The sequence below is a fragment of the Oncorhynchus keta genome, chromosome 26 (genome assembly GCF_023373465.1).
Source record: "Oncorhynchus keta strain PuntledgeMale-10-30-2019 chromosome 26, Oket_V2, whole genome shotgun sequence".
NCBI classification, from domain to species: Eukaryota; Metazoa; Chordata; class Actinopteri; order Salmoniformes; family Salmonidae; genus Oncorhynchus; species Oncorhynchus keta.
The window spans coordinates 4,565,259-4,587,501 of NC_068446.1; the positions used below are offsets into that span (position 1 = coordinate 4,565,259).

The following is a 22,243-nucleotide window of genomic DNA, read 5'->3' on the forward strand; positions in this document are numbered from 1 at the left end:
AGCCTGCAGGTTCACAGGCCTTTTTACTTACGCACACACGAACACACACCCATCACCACACGCACGCACGCGCACAGAGACCTTTTAATGTTGGATCGATTAGGAAGCCACGTCATGCTTACAGACAGCTCCAAAATGATTGGCACACGTGATAAAGATGAGAAAAAAGACTGTATTAAATAAATCATTCAAATAGTGAGCTACATTGTATGCTCCAAAAAAATTGAGAAACAATATTATTTTAGATGAATACAATTGCTCAGAGAAATAGATTTTGTTTAACAAGTAATATTTTTCCTTTCAAAAAGATAGGTGTCAAAATGGATGGTTCCCGAAAGATTCTTATCAATTAAATCAAAAATTAAATCTGCATAAACATTCTACTTAATTTTTGTTTTTTTTCTCCATGGCTTCCTGTTTCACTGAGGTATAAAAACGAGGTAACGCATTTTAAAATCCCTTTGTCATCCCTCACCATTGGAAAAGGCAAAGAGCTCACAAACGAAGAGGCAAACGGTTGTTGACCTTCATAAATCATTGCAATGGGGTATAAAACTATTGCTACAAAATGAAATATACCACCTACCACTCAAATCTGAGGGCCAACGTTAAATATGACTTTTCGATTTTTGATTTATTTAAACAGGGAGTCACTATTGAGACCAGGGAGCCCTGCACATACAATTCATGGACAAATCAAAATCCCATGCAAATCAAATCAGTGCAAAAACAAACTCAAATACAATACAATACAATACAATACAATACAATACAATACAATACAATACAATACAATACAACACAACACAATACAATACAATACAACACAATACAATACAATACAACACAATACAATACAATACAATACAATACAATACAATACAACTAACAATCAAGAACAACAGCCACATGTTTCAGCTAATTGTTCCCCAATCAATAGTTTTAATTGCCCAAGAGGCATTAGAGCAGTGCATTTTGAAGTAAGTTCCAGCAATCAGGTACATTAAAACTAAAAGCAAGATTTACCTCATTACAGAACTAATTATAGAACTTGGTGTCAAGTCTCCAAAACTACACTTAGATGCCCATCTCCATGCCAATGGGCTCTTTGGAAGGGTTGCCAGAAAATATTCTATTGAGAGCAATCGACAAATGTAAAAAAAGCCTGGAGTTTGATAAACGGCATTGGCTGGGATTGGAACCGGTGTCAGAAAATATGAGGTCTTTGGCCACGTGGTGGGTTTGGCGTCGAAAGAAGGATGCATGTGCAGAGAAGAACCTCATACCACCTATAAAATATGCTGGTTTTCTTCCTCTGGTCGATAGCATCACAAACTCCACCAGGTACCAGGTCATTTTAGCCCAAAACCTGGTTGCCTCTGCCAGGAAACGGAAACTTGGCAGCAAGTGGATTTTTCCAGCAAGACAATAACCCCAAGCACACTTCAACATCCACAAAGAAACGGCTAATTGACCACAAAATCATTATTTTGCCATGGCCATCTCAGTCTCTGGACCAACTTTGAAAACCTGTGGTTTGAATTGAAGAGGGCGGTTCATATGCGCAGACAAAGGATATCAAGGATCTGGAAAGATTCTGCATGCCCTCGGATCCCTCCCAATATTTCTCAAATCTCAGAAAACATTTCAAAAAGGCACAGTACCATATTCTTTGCAAAGGGAGGTTGCTGAACACAGGGATGAGTACAGAAAACAGGGATGAGTACAGAAAACAGGGATGAGTACGAGTACAGAAAACAGGGATGAGTACAGAAAACAGGGATGAGTACAGAACACAGGGATGAGTACAGAAAACAGGGATGAGTACAGAAAACAGGGATGAGTACAGAACACAGGGATGAGTACAGAAAACAGGGATGAGTACAGAAAACAGGGATGAGTACAGAAAACAGGGATGAGTACAGAAAACAGGGATGAGTACAGAACACAGGGATGAGTACAGAAAACAGGGATGAGTACAGAAAACAGGGATGAGTACAGAAAACAGGGATGAGTACAGAACACAGGGATGAGTACAGAACACAGGGATGAGTACAGAAAACAGGGATGAGTACAGAAAACAGGGATGAGTACAGAAAACAGGGATGAGTACAGAAAACAGGGATGAGTACAGAACACAGGGATGAGTACAGCACACAGGGATGAGTACAGAAAACAGGGATGAGTACAGAAAACAGGGATGAGTACAGAAAACAGGGATGAGTACAGAACACAGGGATGAGTACAGAACACAGGGATGAGTACAGAAAACAGGGATGAGTACAGAAAACAGGGATGCCAATACGTTTGACGGCTATCTTTTTTTAAATAGATTGTTTTGCATTACACGTTAAACAAAATCTCTTTCATAATGTAATTAACAAAAAGAAAATATCGGAGCATACAATATAGCTCAGTATTTGTATTATTTTTGCTCATCTTTATCAGGGGTGTGACAATAATTTTGGACCTGACTGTATGTGTGCTTCCACTATCCATCGTCCAGTCAACACAGGCAGAGGAAAACATTTCCTCTGTGATTCTAGAACTATGACACAGAGTAACAGAGGCCTCTGGTATGCGTGACCATCACAGCAACATTCCTCTGGTGAGAAATGCACAGGAATCGAGGAAGCCGGCAGACATCCCCAACCTGTTCTGATAGTCATCCGTGATTAAGTGACAATCGCTCTCCTCGATCTCTCTCCTCTATCTGTCCATCATCACGGCCACCGTGAGAAATGGCACTTGGGTTTTTCCAATTCCCTGCATGGCCTGCCGCTGCGGTGTGCGCTACATGGCGCGTGTCACTTAGTGTGCCGGTGGGAAGTTATGACAACAGTCCCCGCTGTGCAGGTCCTCACTGTGATAAGAACAATAGGTGCTGATAACCTTATGGAGTCTGTGTGTGGTTATTTCCATTCTCTACTGTACAAGATATAGTATACAGTCTTGTGGATTTTTCCATTCTCTCCCGTGCTGTACAACATACACAACAATAACAGAACAGATGATGAGGCCCTGTCCCTAACACTTATCACGGCTCGTGCCTTGACATTGCGTGAACTGCGAGTGTGCAGATCGCAGACCAGTGTGTGTGTGTTTCTACCAGCGCCTACGTGTTTGTGCGGTGTGGGCATAGAGACAATGGCCCTTTGTCTGACTGCATCCTATTTTTCCCCCAGTCCGCTGAGTGAGCAAACACAGTGGCAACACACACACACACACACACACACACACACACACACACACACACACACACACACACACACACACACACACACACACACACACACACACACACACACACACACACACACACACACACACAGCCTCCCTGCCTGCCAGACACAAAAACACCTCCTGGGTTATGTCAGTCCGTCCAGCGCATTCCTTTACGGCAGGGACAACAGGCCAATAACAGGATCAATCTGCTCCCCTCTTCCTGCCCTCCGTTTCCTCTCCTCCGCCGGCCCAGTAAAGAGAGGGGGAGCAGACAGAGGGAGGATGGGACAGGAATCACTCTTTCCCTCTGTCTCATTGTCTCCAGGACGAGACAGAAAAAGCCAAGGGTGGGTGTAGAGTTACATCACCCACTGTCATAGAGGGGATAGGGGGGTACAGGTGGAACAGGGAATTCAACCTCTCAGAGTATGGGAAGAAAAGAGGATCTGGAATGGGATAGAGGTGAGGGAGTCAGAGTTCAAATTAAGGGGGCCCCAGGGGGTTGTTGTCAGACATGAACCCCTCTAAATGTAACAAAGTCCAACTTTAGTGGGGGTCAACAAATTGTCCTATTTGTTTAAAATGCAATGCTATTTGTGCTGCTACAGTGGTAAATATCAAGATAAAAGCTTAATGAAACTAACAGCCCGTCTCTGTTTCATGGTTTCCATTTTGTTTTTCAGGTGTCTGGTCATCCTGGGACAGTCCTGTATTTCAGCCCCTTTTCATGTGTCTGGTCATCCTGGGACAGTCCTGTATTTCAGACCCTTTTCATGTGTCTGGTCATCCTGGGACAGTCCTGTCATTGGGACAGTCCTGTATTTCAGACCCTTTTCAGACCCTTTCCATGTGTCTGGTCATCCTGGGACAGTCCTGTATTTCAGACCCTTTTCATGTCTGTCTGGTCATCCTGGGACAGTCCTGTATTTCAGACCCTTTTCATGTGTCTGGTCATCCTGGGACAGTCCTGTATTTCAGACCCTTTTCATGTGTCTGGTCATCCTGGGACAGTCCTGTATTTCAGACCCTGGGACAGTCCTGTATTTCAGACCTTTCATGTGTCTGGTCATCCTGGGACAGTCCTTATTTCAGACCCTTTTCATGTGTCTGGTCATCCTGGGACAGTCCTGTCATCCTGGGACAGTCCTGTATTTCAGACCCTTTTCATGTGTCTGTATTTCAGTCATCCTGGGACAGTCCTGTATTTCAGACCCTTTTCATGTGTCTGGTCATCCTGGGACAGTCCTGTATTTCAGACCCTTTTCATGTGTCTGGTCATCCTGGGACAGTCCTGTATTTCAGACCCTTTTCATGTGTCTGGTCATCCTGGGACAGTCCTGTATTTCAGACCCTTTTCATGTGTCTGGTCATCCTGGGACAGTCCTGTATTTCAGACCCTTTTCATGTGTCTGGTCATCCTGGGACAGTCCTGTATTTCAGACCCTTTTCATGTGTCTGGTCATCCTGGGACAGTCCTGTATTTCAGACCCTTTTCATGTGTCTGGTCATCCTGTGTCTGGTCATCCTGGGACAGTCCTGTATTTCAGACCCTTTTTCATGTGTCTGGTCATCCTGGGACAGTCCTGTATTTCAGACCCTTTTCATGTGTCTGGTCATCCTGGGACAGTCCTGTATTTCAGACCCTTTTCATGTGTCTGGTCATCCTGGGACAGTCCTGTATTTCAGACCCTTTTCATGTGTCTGGTCATCCTGGGACAGTCCTGTATTTCAGACCCTTTTCATGTGTCTGGTCATCCTGGGACAGTCCTGTATTTCAGACCCTTTTCATGTGTCTGGTCATCCTGGGACAGTCCTGTATTTCAGACCGGTTGTTTTTTTTCTTCTCCACAGGACCTACAGTACGGTATGAGTGCACAACATTTTGGGATGGGCCTCGTAAAAACATGTCATTTAATGGTATTTCAACAACAACAAAAAGTATTACTTATTCGTGCCAAATTTAAAAAAACGTCCCCGTATAATTCCCTCTCCAGGGAGTGATAAATAGAGGGCGGTGTCATGGCTTCATGCAGAGTAGCTATGCAGAAGGTAACCGACAACACCAGTCATTCAGCTACAATAGGTGGATGTCTCATCCACCAGCTTTGTGTCTAGATATGACCTAAGCAAGTGAGGAAAAATGTATTATTGGAGGATTGGCTGTGCAGTCTTTCTATCTGATCATTCACAGTGAGCTTCAATGAAGGTAAAACATCTCATCAATTACTCCTGTGCTACTGCCAGCAGCCTGCTAGTGATGGTGCTCTCTGAGGAGACTTTGAACTAAAACTACTGATAGGAAAACGCATCAAGTATGAGACTGACAGCGCACGACCCTGGATGGATTTTTCTCAATAGGTAGAGTAATCTGCTTATTACACACACACACACTCAGGACCTGATGAGCCCTCCCTCTCCAGATACTGGAAGTGCTGGTCTGTCCATCTGTGCTGACAGGAAGTCAACAAAAGCCACATGCAGGCGGGCTGACGTCAATCAGGGCCCCGCACCACTGTCACACAGGAACACCTCCCTTCCCACAGCAACACACCCACACCCGCTCATATACACACACCCGCTTGAACACACACACTCTGATACACAAACACACTAGTGCAGGACTCCACTCTAAACACACAAAAACACCTATACACTGTGCATTTGCACATACAGAAATGCAAATGTAGGCCTACTCATATGGATGCACATGCACTCTCTCACACACACACACACACACACACACACACACACACACACACACACACACACACACACACACACACACACACACACACACACACACACGCACACACTGCACATTGCACATACAGAAATGCAAATGTAGGCCTACTCATATGGACGCACATGCTCTTCTCTATTTCAATCTGTCTTCTCTTTCTCTGGGAACTAGGCACAGTAGTCAAACCTCTTCAAAATGAGACAGATGCAATAAAAAGGCGTACTTCTGTAATACAGGTTAACCAGAATGATGAAGTCAACGTTATTAATCCCGTAAATCGACCGGGCCAACAATAAAGTGGACTCCTCTGTCCTTGCATTCCTTGTATTGTAAGTCCAATGACTGGAAGTGTTTAGGATAACACACAGTGAGAGGAATGAGAGGCATGAAAGTAAGCTCCCTGTGTTATGACTGTCTGTAGCAGGAGACTAAATGGCATCCCAGACTCCTTCATTGTGACGCTAACCACTAACGAAATCTCACACTTATCCTGCTATGTTTAATCAACATTTCGGGGAGAGCTCCTCTATCTCTCTTGTCTCACCATTCAAGTGTGTGTGTGTGTGTGTGTGTGTGTGTGTGTGTGTGTGTGTGTGTGTGTGTGTGTGTGTGTGTGTGTGTGTGTGTGTGTGTGTGTGTGTGTGTGTGTGTGTGTGTGTGTGTGTGACAAAAAAGCCTTGTTGTTATGGCAGCCTGTGCTACTCACACTATCACCCATATACACAGCTTGATAGCTGGTGACGTAGTGTAGGCTGAGAGCATTAAGCTCAAGGACACAGTAAGGAGTTCCCAATCACGCACACATCATTGTCTCAACTCCCTAATAATGGGTCCAGTACATTTCTGATGAGCAAGATTCACATTGTTGTATTTTCAGTGAGAAGATAAAGACATTGGGATAGAGTGGTGAGAGTAAGAGGTTTTCTGAAACTTCCCATCAGAGCAGTGATAAATCCAGACTAAATACAGGCTGGGGGTGGGGAGGGGGATGTATCTGAACCGATGACAGGGAGGGACAGGGTCGGGGGTGAGGTCTCAGGGTCTCAAGAAATCAAGAGAAGAGAGAGGGAAAGAAGGAGAAAGAGAGAGAGAGAAAGAGAGAGAGAGATGAGAGACCAGAAGAACAGTCTTGACATTGAGACTAAGGCTGATTCAAACAACAGTCAGTGAGTCAGTGGCAAACAGATGGACAGACAAACCAATATCACTTTTTTTTTGTGCACAGAAGAGGCATTGTAGGAGAGAGCAGTGCATTGTGGTCTTACCTGGCAAACAGACTCTGGTGATGGGAGGCTGAGTGGCCACAGGGGACCTCCTGAGGAACGAGGGAAAAAAATGCAATAACATTATCAGTATGGATATGAAGTAAATACATCAGATCGTTACATTGTGTAATGGCCAACCACATCTGCTAAGCCAATATCGGTTAGGTGCCTCTACGTGAAGGAGAAACAGAGGAAGACGGACAGAGGAGCATAAGAATGTCTGTGAGGTTTCAAAAAGAAACACTGAAAGAAAGCGATTGTGTGAAAATGAGAAAATGATACAGAGCGAGAGAGATAGAGAGCAAGAGCAAGAGACAGGTGATTAGAAACAGAGAGAATGAGAGACCGAGAGAGAATGAGATTGAAAAAGGGACCAGGTAAATGAGGAATAAAATGTGAATTGCATTCAACCTTTTCATTCAGCAAGCTCAAAGCCCATCTGCCTGATCCACACTGAGTGTGTGTGTGTATGAGCGTGTGTGTGCCTGCAATTGTGTGTTTACCGACGTGTGTGTGAAGTGTGTCTGCGAGAATATGTGTGTGTGTGTGAGTGCGCGCGTGTGTGAAAAGGAGAGAGCGAGAGAGAGAGATTAATTTAGGTCATGGAGGCTTTGGGTTTTCAATGAGGCAGGCTATTCAACACAAGCCTTTTAATAGGAGAGCTTGCGTTCCAGTATCTTACAGCGTGCTAGAGACAGACCCGACAATAACAGGGTGATATCTAGGGTGCAGGAGGAAGGATGCCCTACACTAAATCTTTCCGACTGAAGCTTTACACCCCAGTTCCGAGTGGAGTCATTCTAGAGAAGGATGTTACTGTATGTACACCCTAGTAAGTGACTCACGCATAGCCTGTCATGTGCGCATTACGTTTCAGACGTACCAGACAGACTAACGGCAGATATGACACGCACAACCTAATCACTCACATAATGACAGTCCACATCAGGTCAAATTCAATGTTGATGTACCTTAAGTATAAACGTCCACAAATTAATTTGAGTAAATGAGATTTTAGTATTTTGTTGTGAAGCTGCTGTTTTCATTAGAACCAATATTCTCTGTCGGTGGTAATAGGGTTGTTTTTTTACGTTTTTCAAACCATCCCACGGCTAAACCCGCTTGACAAAAAAGACTGCAAACAGATTGTCCCGTTTTCACGAGGAAAAATAAAACCTGGTGGTTTACATTCTGCGGTGCAGCGTACCATCTCTCTCCTCTCTCCCCGGCGTTATTATTAAATAGTAGTTGAGAAAAAGGGAGAGAAGGAATCCAAGGTCTCATTGGAACCTGGCAGAATAAAAAGGCGTTTTAAGTTCCGTGTTCTAAGAGCACTTGTTCTGCCTGAGGATGAACGACGTGTGGGACTGTGAAAATGTTCCCACGCAGCGAGACGGTTCCAGTGTTCTGCCTGAGGATGAACGACCTGTGGAACTGTGAAAATGTTCCCACGCAGCGAGACGGTTCCAGTGTTCTGCCTGAGGATGAACGACCTGTGGAACTGTGAAAATGTTCCCACGCAGCGAGACGGTTCCAGTGTTCTGCCTGAGGATGAACGACCTGTGGAACTGTGAAAATGTTCCCACGCAGCGAGACGGTTGATGATGAAAATTACAGGCCTCTCACATCTTATTAAGTGGGAGAACTTACACAATTGGTGGCTGACTAAATACTTTTTTTTGCCCCACTGTAGTCTCCTATGTTTATTGAAAACATTAATTAATTAGCATTTGCTGTCTCTCAAATACATTGTTACAGTTAGTGGTTAGGAAAAGTGTCTTTCGAAAGTATTCAGACCCTGTGTGTGTGTGTGTGTGTGTGTGTGTGTGTGTGTGTGTGTGTGTGTGTGTGTGTGTGTGTGTGTGTGTGTGTGTGTGTGTGTGTGTGTGTGTGTGTGTGTGTGTGTGTGTGTGTGTAAGTAAAGAAATAAAACAGTAAAAAGACATTTGAAAAAAAAAACAGTAGCAAGGCTATATACAGACACCGGTTAGTCGGGCCAATTGAGGTAGTGTGTACATGAATGTATAGTTAAAGTGACTATGCATATAAGATAAAGAGAGAGTAGCAGCAGCGTAAAAGAGGGGATGGGGGGGGGGGGACACATAGTCCGGGTAACCATTTGGTTACCTGTTCAGGAGTCTTATGACTTGGGGGTAAAAACTGTTGAGAAGCCTTTTTGTCCTACACTTGGCACACCGGTACCGCTTGCCATGCGGTAGTAGAGAGAACAGTCTATGACTGGGTTGGCTGGGGTCAATTTTCAGGGCCTTCCTCTGACACCACCTGGTGTAGAGGTCCTGGATGGCAGGCAGCTTTGCCCCAGTGATGTACTGGGCCGTACGCACTACCCTCTGAAGTGCCTTGCGGTTGGAGGCTGAGCAATTGCAGTACCAGGCAGTGATGCAACCGGTCAGGATGCTCTCGATGTTGCAGCTGTAGAACCTTTTGAGGATCTCAGACCCATGCCAAATCTTTTCAGTTTCCTGAGGGGGAATCGGCTTTGTCGTGCCTTCTTCACGACTGTCTTGGTGTGTTTGGACCATTCTAGTTTGTTGGTGATGTGGACACCAAGAAATTTGAAGCTCTCAACCTGCTCCACTACAGCCCCGTCGATGAGAATGGGGACGTGCTCGGTGCTCCTTTTCCTGTCGTCCACAAACATCTCCTTATTCTTGGTTACGTTGATGGATAGGTTGTTATTCTGGCACCACCTGGCCAGGTCTCTGACCTCCTCCCTGTAGGTTGTCTCGTCGTTGTAGGTGATCAGGCCTACCACTGTTGTGTCGTCAGCAAACTTAATGATGGTGTTGGAGTCGTGCCTGGCCATGCCTGGTGGGTGAACAGGGACTACAGGAGGGGACTGAGCACGCACCCCTGGGGAGCTCCAGTGTTGAGGATCAGCGTGGCAGATATGTTGCTACCTACTCTCACCACCTGGGGGCGGCCCGTCAGGAAGTCCAGGATCCAGTTGCAGAGTGAGGTGTTTCGTCCCAGGATCCTTAGCTTAGTGATGAGCTTTGAGGGCACTATGGTGTTGAACGCTGAGCTGTAGTCAATGAATAGCATTCTCACATAGGTGTTCCTTTTGTCCAGGTGGGAAAGGGCAGTGTGGAGTGCAATAGAGATTACATTATCTGTGGATCTGTTTGGGAGGTATGCAAATTGGAGTGGGTCTATGATTTCTGGGATAATGGTGTCAGCACATGCCCGGAGCACACATCCTGGTAATCCATCTGGCTCCGCAGCCTTGTGAATGTTGACCTGTTTAAAGGTCTACGGAGAGCGCGATCACACAGTCATCCAGAACAGCTGATGCTCTCATGCATGCCTCAGTGTTGCTTGCCTCGAAGCGAGTATAGAAGTGATTTAGCTCGCCTGGTAGGCTTGTGTCACTGGGCAGCTCGCGGCTGTGCTTCCCTTTGTAGTCCGTAATAGGTTTCAAGCCCTGCCACATCCGACGAGCGTCAGAGCCGGTGTAGTATGATTCAGTCTTAGTCCTGTATTGACACTTTGCCTGTTTGATGGTTCGTCGCAGGGCATAGCGGGATTTCTTGTAAGCTTCTGGGTTAGAGTCCCACATCTTGACAGCGGCAGGTCCACCCTTTACCTCAGTGCGAATGTTGCCTGTAATCCATGGCTTCTGGTTGGGGTATGTACGTACAGTCACTGTGGGGACGACGTCCTCAATGCACTTATTTCCTTATACAGCTGGCTGAGTGCGGTCTTAGTGCCAGCATCTGTCTTTGGTGGTAAATAAACAGCCACGAAGAGTATAGCTGAGAACTCTCTAGTCAAGTAGTGTGGCCTGCAATATATCACAATATACTCTACTTCAGGCAAGCAAAATCTAGAGACTTCCTTAGATTTCGTGCACCAGCTGTTTTTTACAAATATGCACAGACCCCACGCCCCTCGTCTTACCAGAGTGTGCTGTTCTATCCTGCCCGTGCAGCATGTATCCCACTAGCTGAATATCCATGTCGTCATTCAGCCACGATTCCGTGAAACATAGGATATTACAGTTTTTGATGTCCCGTTGGTAGGATATTCGTGATCGTACCTCATCTAGTTTATTGTCCAATGATTGCACGTTGGCGAGCAATATTGATGGTAACGGCAGCTTTCCTAGTTGCCTTATGCGGGTCCAGGCGAGGCATCCGGCTCTTCTTCCTCTGCGTCACTTCCTTTTGTGAATAGTTGTGATGTCTGCCCTGTGGGGTGTTTGGAGAATATTGTGTGAGTCCTGCTTGCTGTTGCTGTTGTTGTTGTTGACAAAATCTTTGTCTAATCCGAGGTGAGTGATCGCTGTCCTGATATCTAGAAGCTCTTTTCTGCCGTAAGATACGGTTGCAGAAACATTATGTACAAAATAATTTACAAAAAAAACCCCACATAATAGCACAATTGGTTAGGAGACCGCAAAACGGTGGCCATCTCCTCCGGCGCCATATTTAGTAATATTCCATTGTTAGTACTTTTCCAAACAGGATGTACCCATGACTAGAACCATTCAACACTGGTCTGACCAATCGGAATCCACGCTTCAAGATTGTTTTGATCACGCGGACTGGGAAATGTTCCTGGAAGCCTCAGAGAATAACATGTATTTATACGCTGACTGGGTGAGTGAGTTTATAAGGAAGTGCATTGGAAATGTTGTACCCACTGTGACTATTAAAACCTACCCTAACCAGAAATCGTGGATAGATGGAGGCATTCGTGCAAAAATGAAAGCACGAACCACCACATTCAACCATGGCAAGATGTCGGGGAATATGGCCGAATATAAACAGTGTAGTTATTCCCTCCACAAGGCAATCAAACAAGCGAAATGTCGGTATAGGGATGAAGGGGAGTCGCAATTCAACGGCTCAGACACGAGACGTATGTGGCAGGGTCTACAGGCAATTACGGACTTAGCCATGTCACGGACACCGACGTCTTGCTTCCAGACAAACTAAACACCTTCTTTTCCCACTTTGAGGATAGTACTGTGCCAATGACACGGCCAGCTACCAAGGACTGCGGCCCCTCCCTCTTCTTCTCTGTGGCCGACCACATTATCTCCAAAGAGAATTATCTTTGATTATAGTCACAGCCATGTGAATATTTGCCCGCTTTGAGGATAATACAGTGCCACCGACTCTCCCCCGTCTCCTTCTCTGTGGCCGATGTGAGTAAGACATTTAAACATGTTAACCCTCGCAAGGCTGCTGGCCCAGATGGCATGACTAGCCTAGTCCTTAGAGCATGCACAGACCAGCTGTCTGGTGTCCCTACTTCAAGATGGCAATCGTTGTTCCTGTACCAAAGAAGGCAGAGACTGAACTAAATAACTATTGCCCCGTAGCACTCACTTCTGTCATCATGAAGTGCTTTGAGAGACTAGTCAAGGATCAAATCACATCCACCTTACCTGCCACCATAGACCAACATCAGTTTGCATACCACTCCAACATGTCCAGTGATGATGCAATCACCATCACACTGCACAGTGCCCTATCCCATCTGGACAAGAGGAATACCTATGTATGAATGCTATTCATAGACTACAGCTCAACATTCAACACCATAGTACCCTCCAAGCTCATCATTAAGCTTAAGGCCCTGGGTCTCAACCCCGCCCTGTGCAATTGGGTCCTGGACTTTCTGACGGGCCGCCCCCAGGTGATGAAGGTAGGAAACAACATCTCCACTTCGCTGATCCTCAACACTGGGGCCCACAAACATTAGAGGGAGCACCCCCCTATCAACGGGACAGTAGTGGAGAAGGTGGAAAGTTTTAAGTTCCTTGGCGTACACATCACAGACAAACTGAAATGGTCCACCCGCACAGACATTGTGGTGAAGAAGGCGCAACAGCGAGGCTGAAAAAATGTGGCTTGTCACCTAAAACCCTCACAAGTTTTTGAAGATGCACAATTGAGAGCATTCTGTCAGGCTGTATCACAACCTGGTACAGCAACTGCACCGCCATCAACCTCAAGGCTCTCCAGAGGGTGGTGCGGTCTGCACAACGCATCACCAGGGGGCAAACGACCAGCCCTACAGCACCCAATGTCACAGGAAGGCCAAAAAGATAATCAAGGACAACAAACACCCTAGCCACTGCCTGTTCACCCCGCTAACATCCAGAAGGTGAGGTCAGTACAAGTGCATCAAAGCTGGGACCGAGAGGCTGAAAAACAGCTTCTATCTCAAGGCCATCAGACTGTTAAATATCACTAACACAGAGAGGCTGTTGCCGACATACGGACTCAAATCATTGGCCACTTTAAATAATACCACTTGAATAATGTTTACATATCTTACATTACTCATCTCATATGCATATACTGCATTTTATACCATCTATTGCATCTATTGCTGCTCGGCCATCCATATATTTATATGTACATATTCTTATTCCATCCCTTTACATTTGTGTGTATAAGGTAGTTGATGTGGAATTGTTAAATTACTTGTTGATATTACTGCACTGTCGGAACGAGAAGCACAAGCATTTCGCTACACTTGCATTAAACATCTGCTAACCATGTATTTAAAGAAAATATATATATATTTTTAAATACCCCCTTTTCTCCCCAATTTCGTGGTATCCAATCGTTAGTAGTTACTATCTTGTCTCATCTCTACAACTCCCGTACGGACTCGGGAGAGACGAAGGTCGAAAGCCATGCGCCCCCCCGAAACACAACCCAACCAAGCCACACTGCTTCTTAACACAGCGGGCATCCAACCCGGAAGCCAGCCGCACCAATGTGTCGGAGGAAACACCGTGCCGTGCACCTGGCGACCTGGTTAGCGTGCACTGCGCCCAGCCCGCCACAGGAGTCGCTAGTGCACGATGAGATAAGGATATCCCTACCGGCCAACCCTCCTAACCCGGACGACGCTAGGCCAATTATGCGTCGCCCCACGGACCTCCCGAACAGCTAGCACTATGCTAACCATGTATTTGACCAATAAAATTTGATTTAATTTTTGATTTGAATAACAAAGTAAAAACTTTTTTTTTTAATTGTTGCGAATTTATTATAAACTAAAAACTTAAGTATTACATTTGCATAAGTATTCAGACCCTTTACTCAGTACTTTGTTGAAGCACCTTTGCTAGCGATTACAGCCTCGAGTCTTCTTGGGCATGCCGCTACATCCGTGACCAAGGCCCTTCTCCCCCGATTGCTCAGTTTGGCCAGGCGGTAAGCTCTAGGGGGAGTCTTGGTGATTTCAAACTTCTTCCATTTAAGAATGATAGAGGCCACTGTGTTCTTGGGGACCTTCAATGCTGCAGAAATGTTTTGGTACCTTTCCCTAGAACTGTGCTTCTACACAATCCTGTCTCGGAGCTCTACGGACAATTCCTTTGACCTCATGGCTTGGTTTTTGCTTTGACATGCACTGTCAAATGTGTGCCTTTCCAAATCATGTCTAATTAATAGAATTAATAGAATTTACCACAGTTGTAGAAACATCTGAAGGATGATCAATGATCAATGATCAAGATTTCGAGTCTCATTGCAAAGGGTCTGAATACTTATGTAAATAAGGTATTTGTTTTTTATTTTTAATAGATTTGCTAAAATAAAAAATAAAAACAGTTTTTGCTTTCTCATTACTGTATGTAGATTGCTGAGGATTTGTATTGATTTAATCCATTTTAGAATAAGGCTGTAATGTAACAAAATGTGGAAAAAGTCAAGGGGTCTGAATATTTTTCGAATAGCACCGTAGCTAGCTAATTTTAGACATATTAGTATCAGTCAAAACCACTCAAAACAAGACATGGTATCAAGAACCAAATAAAACTAGCTGGAATGAGCCACCTACGATTCCAAACATTGCAGCTTCTTGTCATTACATATCTGAGATGCCTACTTGTGTCTTAGAAAATGAATTGAAATGAGGCTATGTATGTTTGCAGTCATTCATGGACAGTGTTGATTGAGTCATACAAATAAGCATTGGATAGTAAAATACTTCAGGCATCAAATATCATGTTTTGACATTTCTGTACTGTGAACATGCTAGGCAAAGGTGGTAGGGTGACTCACAACTCATAAACACATCATATTTTGTCTATGTAGATGATGGCAAGGACCTTCAACCAGTAGGCCTCAACTACCTGAAGATTGATCATTAGATTTATCTTGAAGGTTGGGTGATTTGGAGAAAGGAATAATTATAACAAAACATTTTAAAAACACAGAGCAAACTCTGGTTTCTTTTCCACTGAGACCCCCACACCGGTTGGTCACTGGTGTTTTAGGTTAACGTGAGCTCTAGTGTAATTGTGTTTTTATCAGGAGTCTGACACGAAAGATTTGGTGGGAGCATAATCAACAGGGTCTGCATCAATCAAGACAATTGCTTTGTGAGAAGGTGCTAAAGTTCACAGTTAGCCATTGTTATGTAAATGAGAGCTGAGAAGTACCCAGGGGCTTGGCCCCAAGTCAGGGCAGGTCTGCCAGAGCCATGGCCCAGTGAGACACAGGTGCCAGTCTACGTAGATGGAAACAGAAAAGTCTGAGTCTTTTGGGTAAAACACCAGGGTAAATCCGCAATTGGAACTCTGAATATATGAGGAGTGGCCAGCCCTTATGGAGAGCAAGCAGAATTTTCTTCCAGACCTATTTTAAAGAGATAGTTCGCCCAAATTACAAATGTACATGCTTGCTTCCATACCATGAAAGCAGCCTATGGACAAGGATAGACTGCAATCTATGCTTTAGTTACCTCCTGCCATCAACCACTAATATGAGTATTTGCTGTGCAAAGCATTGGTGTAGTGTTAACATGCCACATAACTCCCCATCTAACTCCCCACTCCCCACCTAAGAACAGGGATCAATCCCTACGTCCAACCTTCCCACTGTCTCCCCAACTAATTTCCTTACTGTTTAAATAAAGTGTAAAAACATATATATTCAAAAACGTATCATATATATATATTTTTTTTTTAATTAGCATACTTTAAATGTAATCTTGTCCAGGGGTTGTGCCAGGGGGCAATAAAATTCACAATAGCAAATCTCACACCAAGCGGGCTTCAAAAATTGCCAGCAGCTGGGTTGAATAGTTGGATACTGTCCTCTTGTGGATGAAGATACAAGCTACAGCACATGTACATTCTTTTCTGTTATTTATTATTTGACCCTGCTGGTCATCTATGAACGTTTAAACATCTTGAAGAACAATCTGGCCTTAATGGCCATGTACTCTTATAATCTCTTTCAGCACAGCCAGAAGAGGACTGGCCTCTCTCTTGGTTTCTTCCTAGGCTCCTGCCTTTTTAAGGAGTTTTTCCTAGCCACAGTGCTTCTACATCTGCATTGCTTGCTGTTTGGGGTTTTATGCTGGGATTCACATCTGCAGATGTGAAAAGAGCTTTATAAATACATTTCATTGATTGTTATTTCCTCCCAGATCTATGGAAGCCCGTTCCTGCCACCAAAATAAAGAAATCTGATTAGGAGGTATGAGATAGTAAGTCGGTATTATGAGATAGTCAGCCTTTATTTGGTAAACAGCTGAGGAATGGGACAGGAGAAATGTAACCACTCTCAAATACATAGATGCAAGGACTGACTATCCATTATATCAAAATGATAGTTTAAACCAGGTTTTGAAGCTATACAGGGTTTGTTTACAATTACATTGTTTACAAACAATTAAATAAAAAAAGCTTATATTTTGGGTTCTGATGGGGTAAGACCGTTGATCATGAGGCATTTCTAAGTTACATTTTTTTAAAGAATCAATGGCTTCATATGAATCATTTAAAAGTACAAAAATGGATGTACAAATCCCAGATTGAAAAAATGAAAAGCTGAAATGTCTTGAGTCAATAAGTAGCTGGCAAGTCTGTTTTGTTTGGTTACCTCCACAACTACTGTAGCTATCTGGTAAACTTGCTAGCTACTTCAGTGGATGTTGAACACATATCTACCAGCAAATGAACACGTCTAGTAGCAAACGTGTAAAATTATAGCAGTGGGATAAGCGAGATAATCAACTCTATGTGTTCTCTGGAAATAATGCAACTCCGCGGAAGGGTGAGCGCCGCGCTGCTAGGTTAGCACCACGTCGTGCATTATTGTTCATAGAACGCATAGCCCCTTGTTGATTATCCCTTACATATACCAGTTGATATTGTGGTTAGTGTGGTCTAAATGAATCAGTCAGATCGCCAATAAGGCCAGAAGCTTACTTGTTGGAAGCACATTGGACATTGGTCAGGACTGTGAAGTTGTTTCTTACACTTCGAAGGCTTGCGAGGACCTGGAGCGAAAGAGAACACATTCGTCCATTTTGAATAGCACACAGGACAGGTTTCACCAGGCGGTCTGAATGTATGCACACATGACTGTAAGTCGCTTTGGATAAAAGCGTCTGCTAAATGGCATATATTATTATTATATTATTACAGTACAGAATTGAACACATTCGTCCATTTTGAATAGCACACAGGACAGTACCGAGTCACTGGGCTGCATTTCACCAGGTGGTCTGAATGTAGCAGTGCTACAGTACAGAATTGAGATGGAAGAATTGGGAGAAGAATTGGGATTAGAATATAATTACCTGAGCAAAAGGCGTTACTATCAAGTCATCACCATGTCTGTAAACACAAACAAAAACATGCAACACATCGTAAACATAATTAAGAAAGCATTTAGAACTGTACCGTGAACACATACCAGGGTGAATGGGCTCCATCAGTCTATTGGTTCAACACCAGGGGCAAGAATGTTACTTTAAACCACATCTAAGGAGGTAGTCATTATGAAAGTATGTGTCAAGTTAGTTACTGGGCCAAGTCCCAATTCCAGTTACACTCTGACGTGACTAAATATCCCCAGAATTCACTTAGGTAAAACAGGAAGTAATGTGCAAGTAAGTAATACTTGTTCAACTGGAATGTAATGTTGTTAGGTCAAACACTGAATGTTTCTTGTTAAAGGACATTCCACTTCTTTCTGCTCTGTTTCTGGAGTCTTTAAGATTGTTCTATCATCGGCTGAATCTGTCATTATATTTGGTCATTTCGGTTACAACTTAGCCTCTTTTGGAGCACTTTTTCCACTCATCACTATTAGTGGTAGTAGTTTCCATAGAAACGGGTGTCATGTGATGTACCTCTGTACCAGGGGACATGAATCAAACACAATGGAACACATATTCAGATCACTTCATGGTGTGTGTGTGTGTGTGTGTGTGTGTGTGTGTGTGTGTGTGTGTGTGTGTGTGTGTGTGTGTGTGTGTGTGTGTGTGTGTGTGTGTATGTGTATGTGTGTGTGTACATGTATGTGTGGTGCGTGCATGAAAACATACAGTTCAGATGCAATGGATGAGTTGCGGGACATGGACTTGGGCGAGAGGTCGTAGTCGCTGTCTGAGCGGTACAGGAAGGACTCTCTGCGTTGGTTGTGTCCGGGGAAATTGGTGTGTAGAACCAGGCCTGACCCGGGAGAGGCCGAGGGGTCCAACGGACTACAGCTGGCTGAAGGGCCATTCTCCACATCAAAGCTGCAACACAACACAGAGACAACAATGTTAGTAACACAATTACTACATGTTTTCTACTGGTCCTTTGTGGCTCAGTCGGTAGAATAGGGCGCTTGCAACACCAAGGGTTGAGGGTTCGATCCTGCAAGTTGCTTTGGATAAAAGTGTCTCCTAAATGGGATTTGTAATACTTTCCACCTTACAGGCCAGGTACAGAACAGAAGCCTGAGCGCCTGCCTGTCCTTGTATGTGCAACTCACTGACACCACAAATGAATATGTTCCTTTGGGAAATAAAAGTTGATCTAAAAGTTTCAAGGTCTTGACAAAAGTCTAGACTACAATACGTAGATGACCTAACATACCCATGACAAAGAGCACGAGCATTGATGACAATCAGGATTCTATTACACTGACACTCTTTTTATTTTTTTTTATGCCAATCATTGGTTTCATCAGTCTTGGACAGGATAGTGACACATCGTGAAACTACAGGCCTAACTGACACAAAACTGGAGAAAAGAAAGAAATTATGACATAGACGTTGCTATTCCAATCAGGGTAGGAGGTCAGTGGTGTAAAGTACCTACGTAAAAATACTTTAAAGTACTACTTAAGTCGTTTTTTGGGTTATCTTTACTTTACTATTTATATTTTTGACAACTTTTACTTTTACTTCACTACATTCCTAAAGAAAATATTGTACTTTTTACTCCATACATTTTCCCTGACACCCAAAAGTACTCGTTACATTTTGAATGCGTAACAGGATAGGAAAATGGTTCAATTCACATACTTATCAAGAGAACATCCTTGGTCATCCCTACTTCCTCTTATCTGGCAGATTCACTAACCACACATGCTTAATTTGTAAATTATGTCTGAGTGTTGGAGTGTGCCCTTGACTATCTGTAAAATAAAAAATTAAAAAATACAATTCTGCCGTTTGGACTGCCTAATAGAAGTAATTTGAAATTATTTATACTTTTACAATTTCATCTACTTTTGATACAAGTATATTTAAAACAGAATACTTTTAGACTTTTACAGAAGTCAAATTAACTTGGTGACTTTCACTTGTACTAGTAATTTTATATTAATGTATCTGTACTTTTACTCAAGTATGACAATTGAGTACTTTTTCCGCCACTGATAGGGGTTTGAGGAAAAGAGAGAGGGATCTTGACAAACATTCCCGGGAGAGATATCTTCTGAAAAGTCTCAAGGTTTTCCCAGGCAGCAAGTGGGAGACGACGGGGAAGAGTGGTGACCTCTGTTACTCCTCGCTGCAGGAGGCTCAGCAGAGAGGAGGGCAGAGGTCTTCTGAAACTCTCACAAACACACGCACACATATGAAAGACCGCCAATCAGAGTTCAGAGAAGATAAATAATTAAATAAAAACACCACCTGATTCAGGAAACCAGCCTGGGGCCACTGATGCATGTGATCTGGATAGGGCCTGATGAGAGGAGGACACAGTAATATGTGTGTGTGTGTGTGTGTGTGTGTGTGTGTGTGTGTGTGTGTGTGTGTGTGTGTGTGTGTGTGTGTGTGTGTGTGTGTGTGTGTGTGTGTGTGTGTGTGTGTGTGTGTGTGTGTGTGTGTGTGTGTGTGTGTGTGTGTGTGTGTGTGTGTGTGTGTGTGTGTGTGTGTGTGTGTGTGTGTGTGTGTGTGTGTGTGTGTGTGTGTGTGTGTGTGTGTGTGTGTGGTGTGTGTGTGTGTGTGTGTGTGTGTGTGTGTGTGTGTGTGTGTGTGTGTGTGTGTGTGTGTGTGTGTGTGTGTGTGTGTGTGTGTGTGTGTGTGTGTGTGTGTGTGTGTGTGTGTGTGTGTGTGTGTGTGTGTGTGTGTGTGTGTGTGTGTGTGTGTGTGTGTGTGTGTGTGTGTGTGTGTGTGTGTGTGTGTGTGTGTGTGTGTGTGTGTGTGTGTGTGTGTGTGTGTGTGTGTGTGTGTGTGTGTGTGTGTGTGTGTGTGTGTGTGTGTGTGTGTGTGTGTGTGTGTGTGTGTGTGTGTGTGTGTGTGTGTGTGTGTGTGTGTGTGTGTGTGTGTGTGTGTGTGTGTGTGTGTGTGTGTGTGTGTGTGTGTGTGTGTGTGTGTGTGTGTGTGTGTGTGTGTGTGTGTGTGTGTGTGTGTGTGTGTGTGTGTGTGTGTGTGTGTGTGTGTGTGTGTGTGTGTGTGTGTGTGTGTGTGTGTGTCAGAAGGCCTGTCCTCTATGGCAGGGTAATGTTTAGGACATTGCCAGCAGTAAAATTGGAGCTCAATTTCAAAAAAGACAAGCGCTTTAACTTTGAAATTGTACTGTATGACCGAAATTGACACGAGTGGGTAACACTTCCTCTCCGCGGACCCGGTACAGGGACCAAAACAACCACTCAGAGATTAACAGAAGATCAAAACACACACCTCAGGGCTGACCTCTGATGAAAACAACAGGACACACACAGTAGGCTGTACTGGGCCCAGTGTTTGCGGTATTAGTGATAAGTAATCTTATGAAATAATTACATAAGGTTACTGAGGCTAAGGCTTTGGCACTATACTGTAGGGCATGTGAAACACATGGCTTTCACTCCCACTACCCCCTTATTAAGTAAACAGTAAGCAAAATGTCAACTCTGTTTGGACAGTATGGGGCAATGTGATCACCTACACTCTAGCTGAGGAAAGCTTAACTCCGTTCTCTTATATCGAGGCAGAGTTAAGTATTGATAACTGGTCGCACGATTAGCTGAAAACATTGAGTCGATACATGTAAAAACGCCAATTCTAAAAATGCTTACCCCTACCTATGTTTGTCCCATAGAATTGCGGCTCTTCCACAGGTTGCTGAAATTCATACTTTTAATAGAAAATGGTCTTGAATTCAAACAAACAATAGCCCAGGCCAATGAAGCGACACACAGATTGTATAATATTAGGATGCAATATACAGTTGAATTCGGAAGTTTACATACTCTTAGGTTGGAGTCATTAAAACTCATTTTCAACCACTCCACAAATTTCTTGTTAACAAACTATAGTTTTGGCAAGTCGGTTAGGACATCTACTTTGTGCATGACACAAGTCCTTTGTCCAACAATTGTTCATAGACAGATTATTTCACTGATAATTCACAGTATCACAATTCCAGTGGGTCAGAAGTCTACATACACTAAGTTGACTGTGCCTTTAAACAGCTTGGAAAATTAGAGAAAATGATGTCATGGCTTTAGAACCTTCTGATAGACCAATTTACATAATTTGAGTGAGTCAAATTGAGGTGTACCTGTGGATGTATTTCAAGGCCTACCTTCAAACTCAGAGCCTCTTTGCTTGACGTCATGGGAAAATAAAAAGAAATCAGCCAAGACCTGAGAAAAAAAATCCAAACGCCTGAAGGAACCACGTTCATCTATACAAACAATAGTATAAACACCATGGGACCAAGCAGCCGTCATACCGCTCAGGAAGGAGACGTGTTCTGTCTCCTAGAGATTAAGGTCCTTTGGTGCGAAAAGTGCAAATCAAT

The 22,243-nt window shown here is 43.8% G+C and overlaps 1 protein-coding gene across 3 annotated transcripts in view; it reads right to left on the minus strand.

Annotated features, from left to right (window-relative positions):
• The window catches only part of LOC118358852 (cAMP-specific 3',5'-cyclic phosphodiesterase 4B-like), a 280,803-nt gene that overhangs the window by 57,785 nt on the left and 200,775 nt on the right, over positions 1-22,243 (minus strand). For all 3 annotated transcript variants that reach the window (XM_052480087.1, XM_052480088.1, XM_035736799.2), the window contains 4 exons: positions 18,565-18,759; positions 17,815-17,851; positions 17,441-17,511; positions 7,231-7,280 (listed from right to left, as the gene is read on the minus strand). In XM_052480087.1, the coding sequence (XP_052336047.1) occupies positions 7,231-7,280; positions 17,441-17,511; positions 17,815-17,851; positions 18,565-18,759 (353 nt within the window). The remainder of the gene's footprint in view (positions 1-7,230; positions 7,281-17,440; positions 17,512-17,814; positions 17,852-18,564; positions 18,760-22,243) is intronic.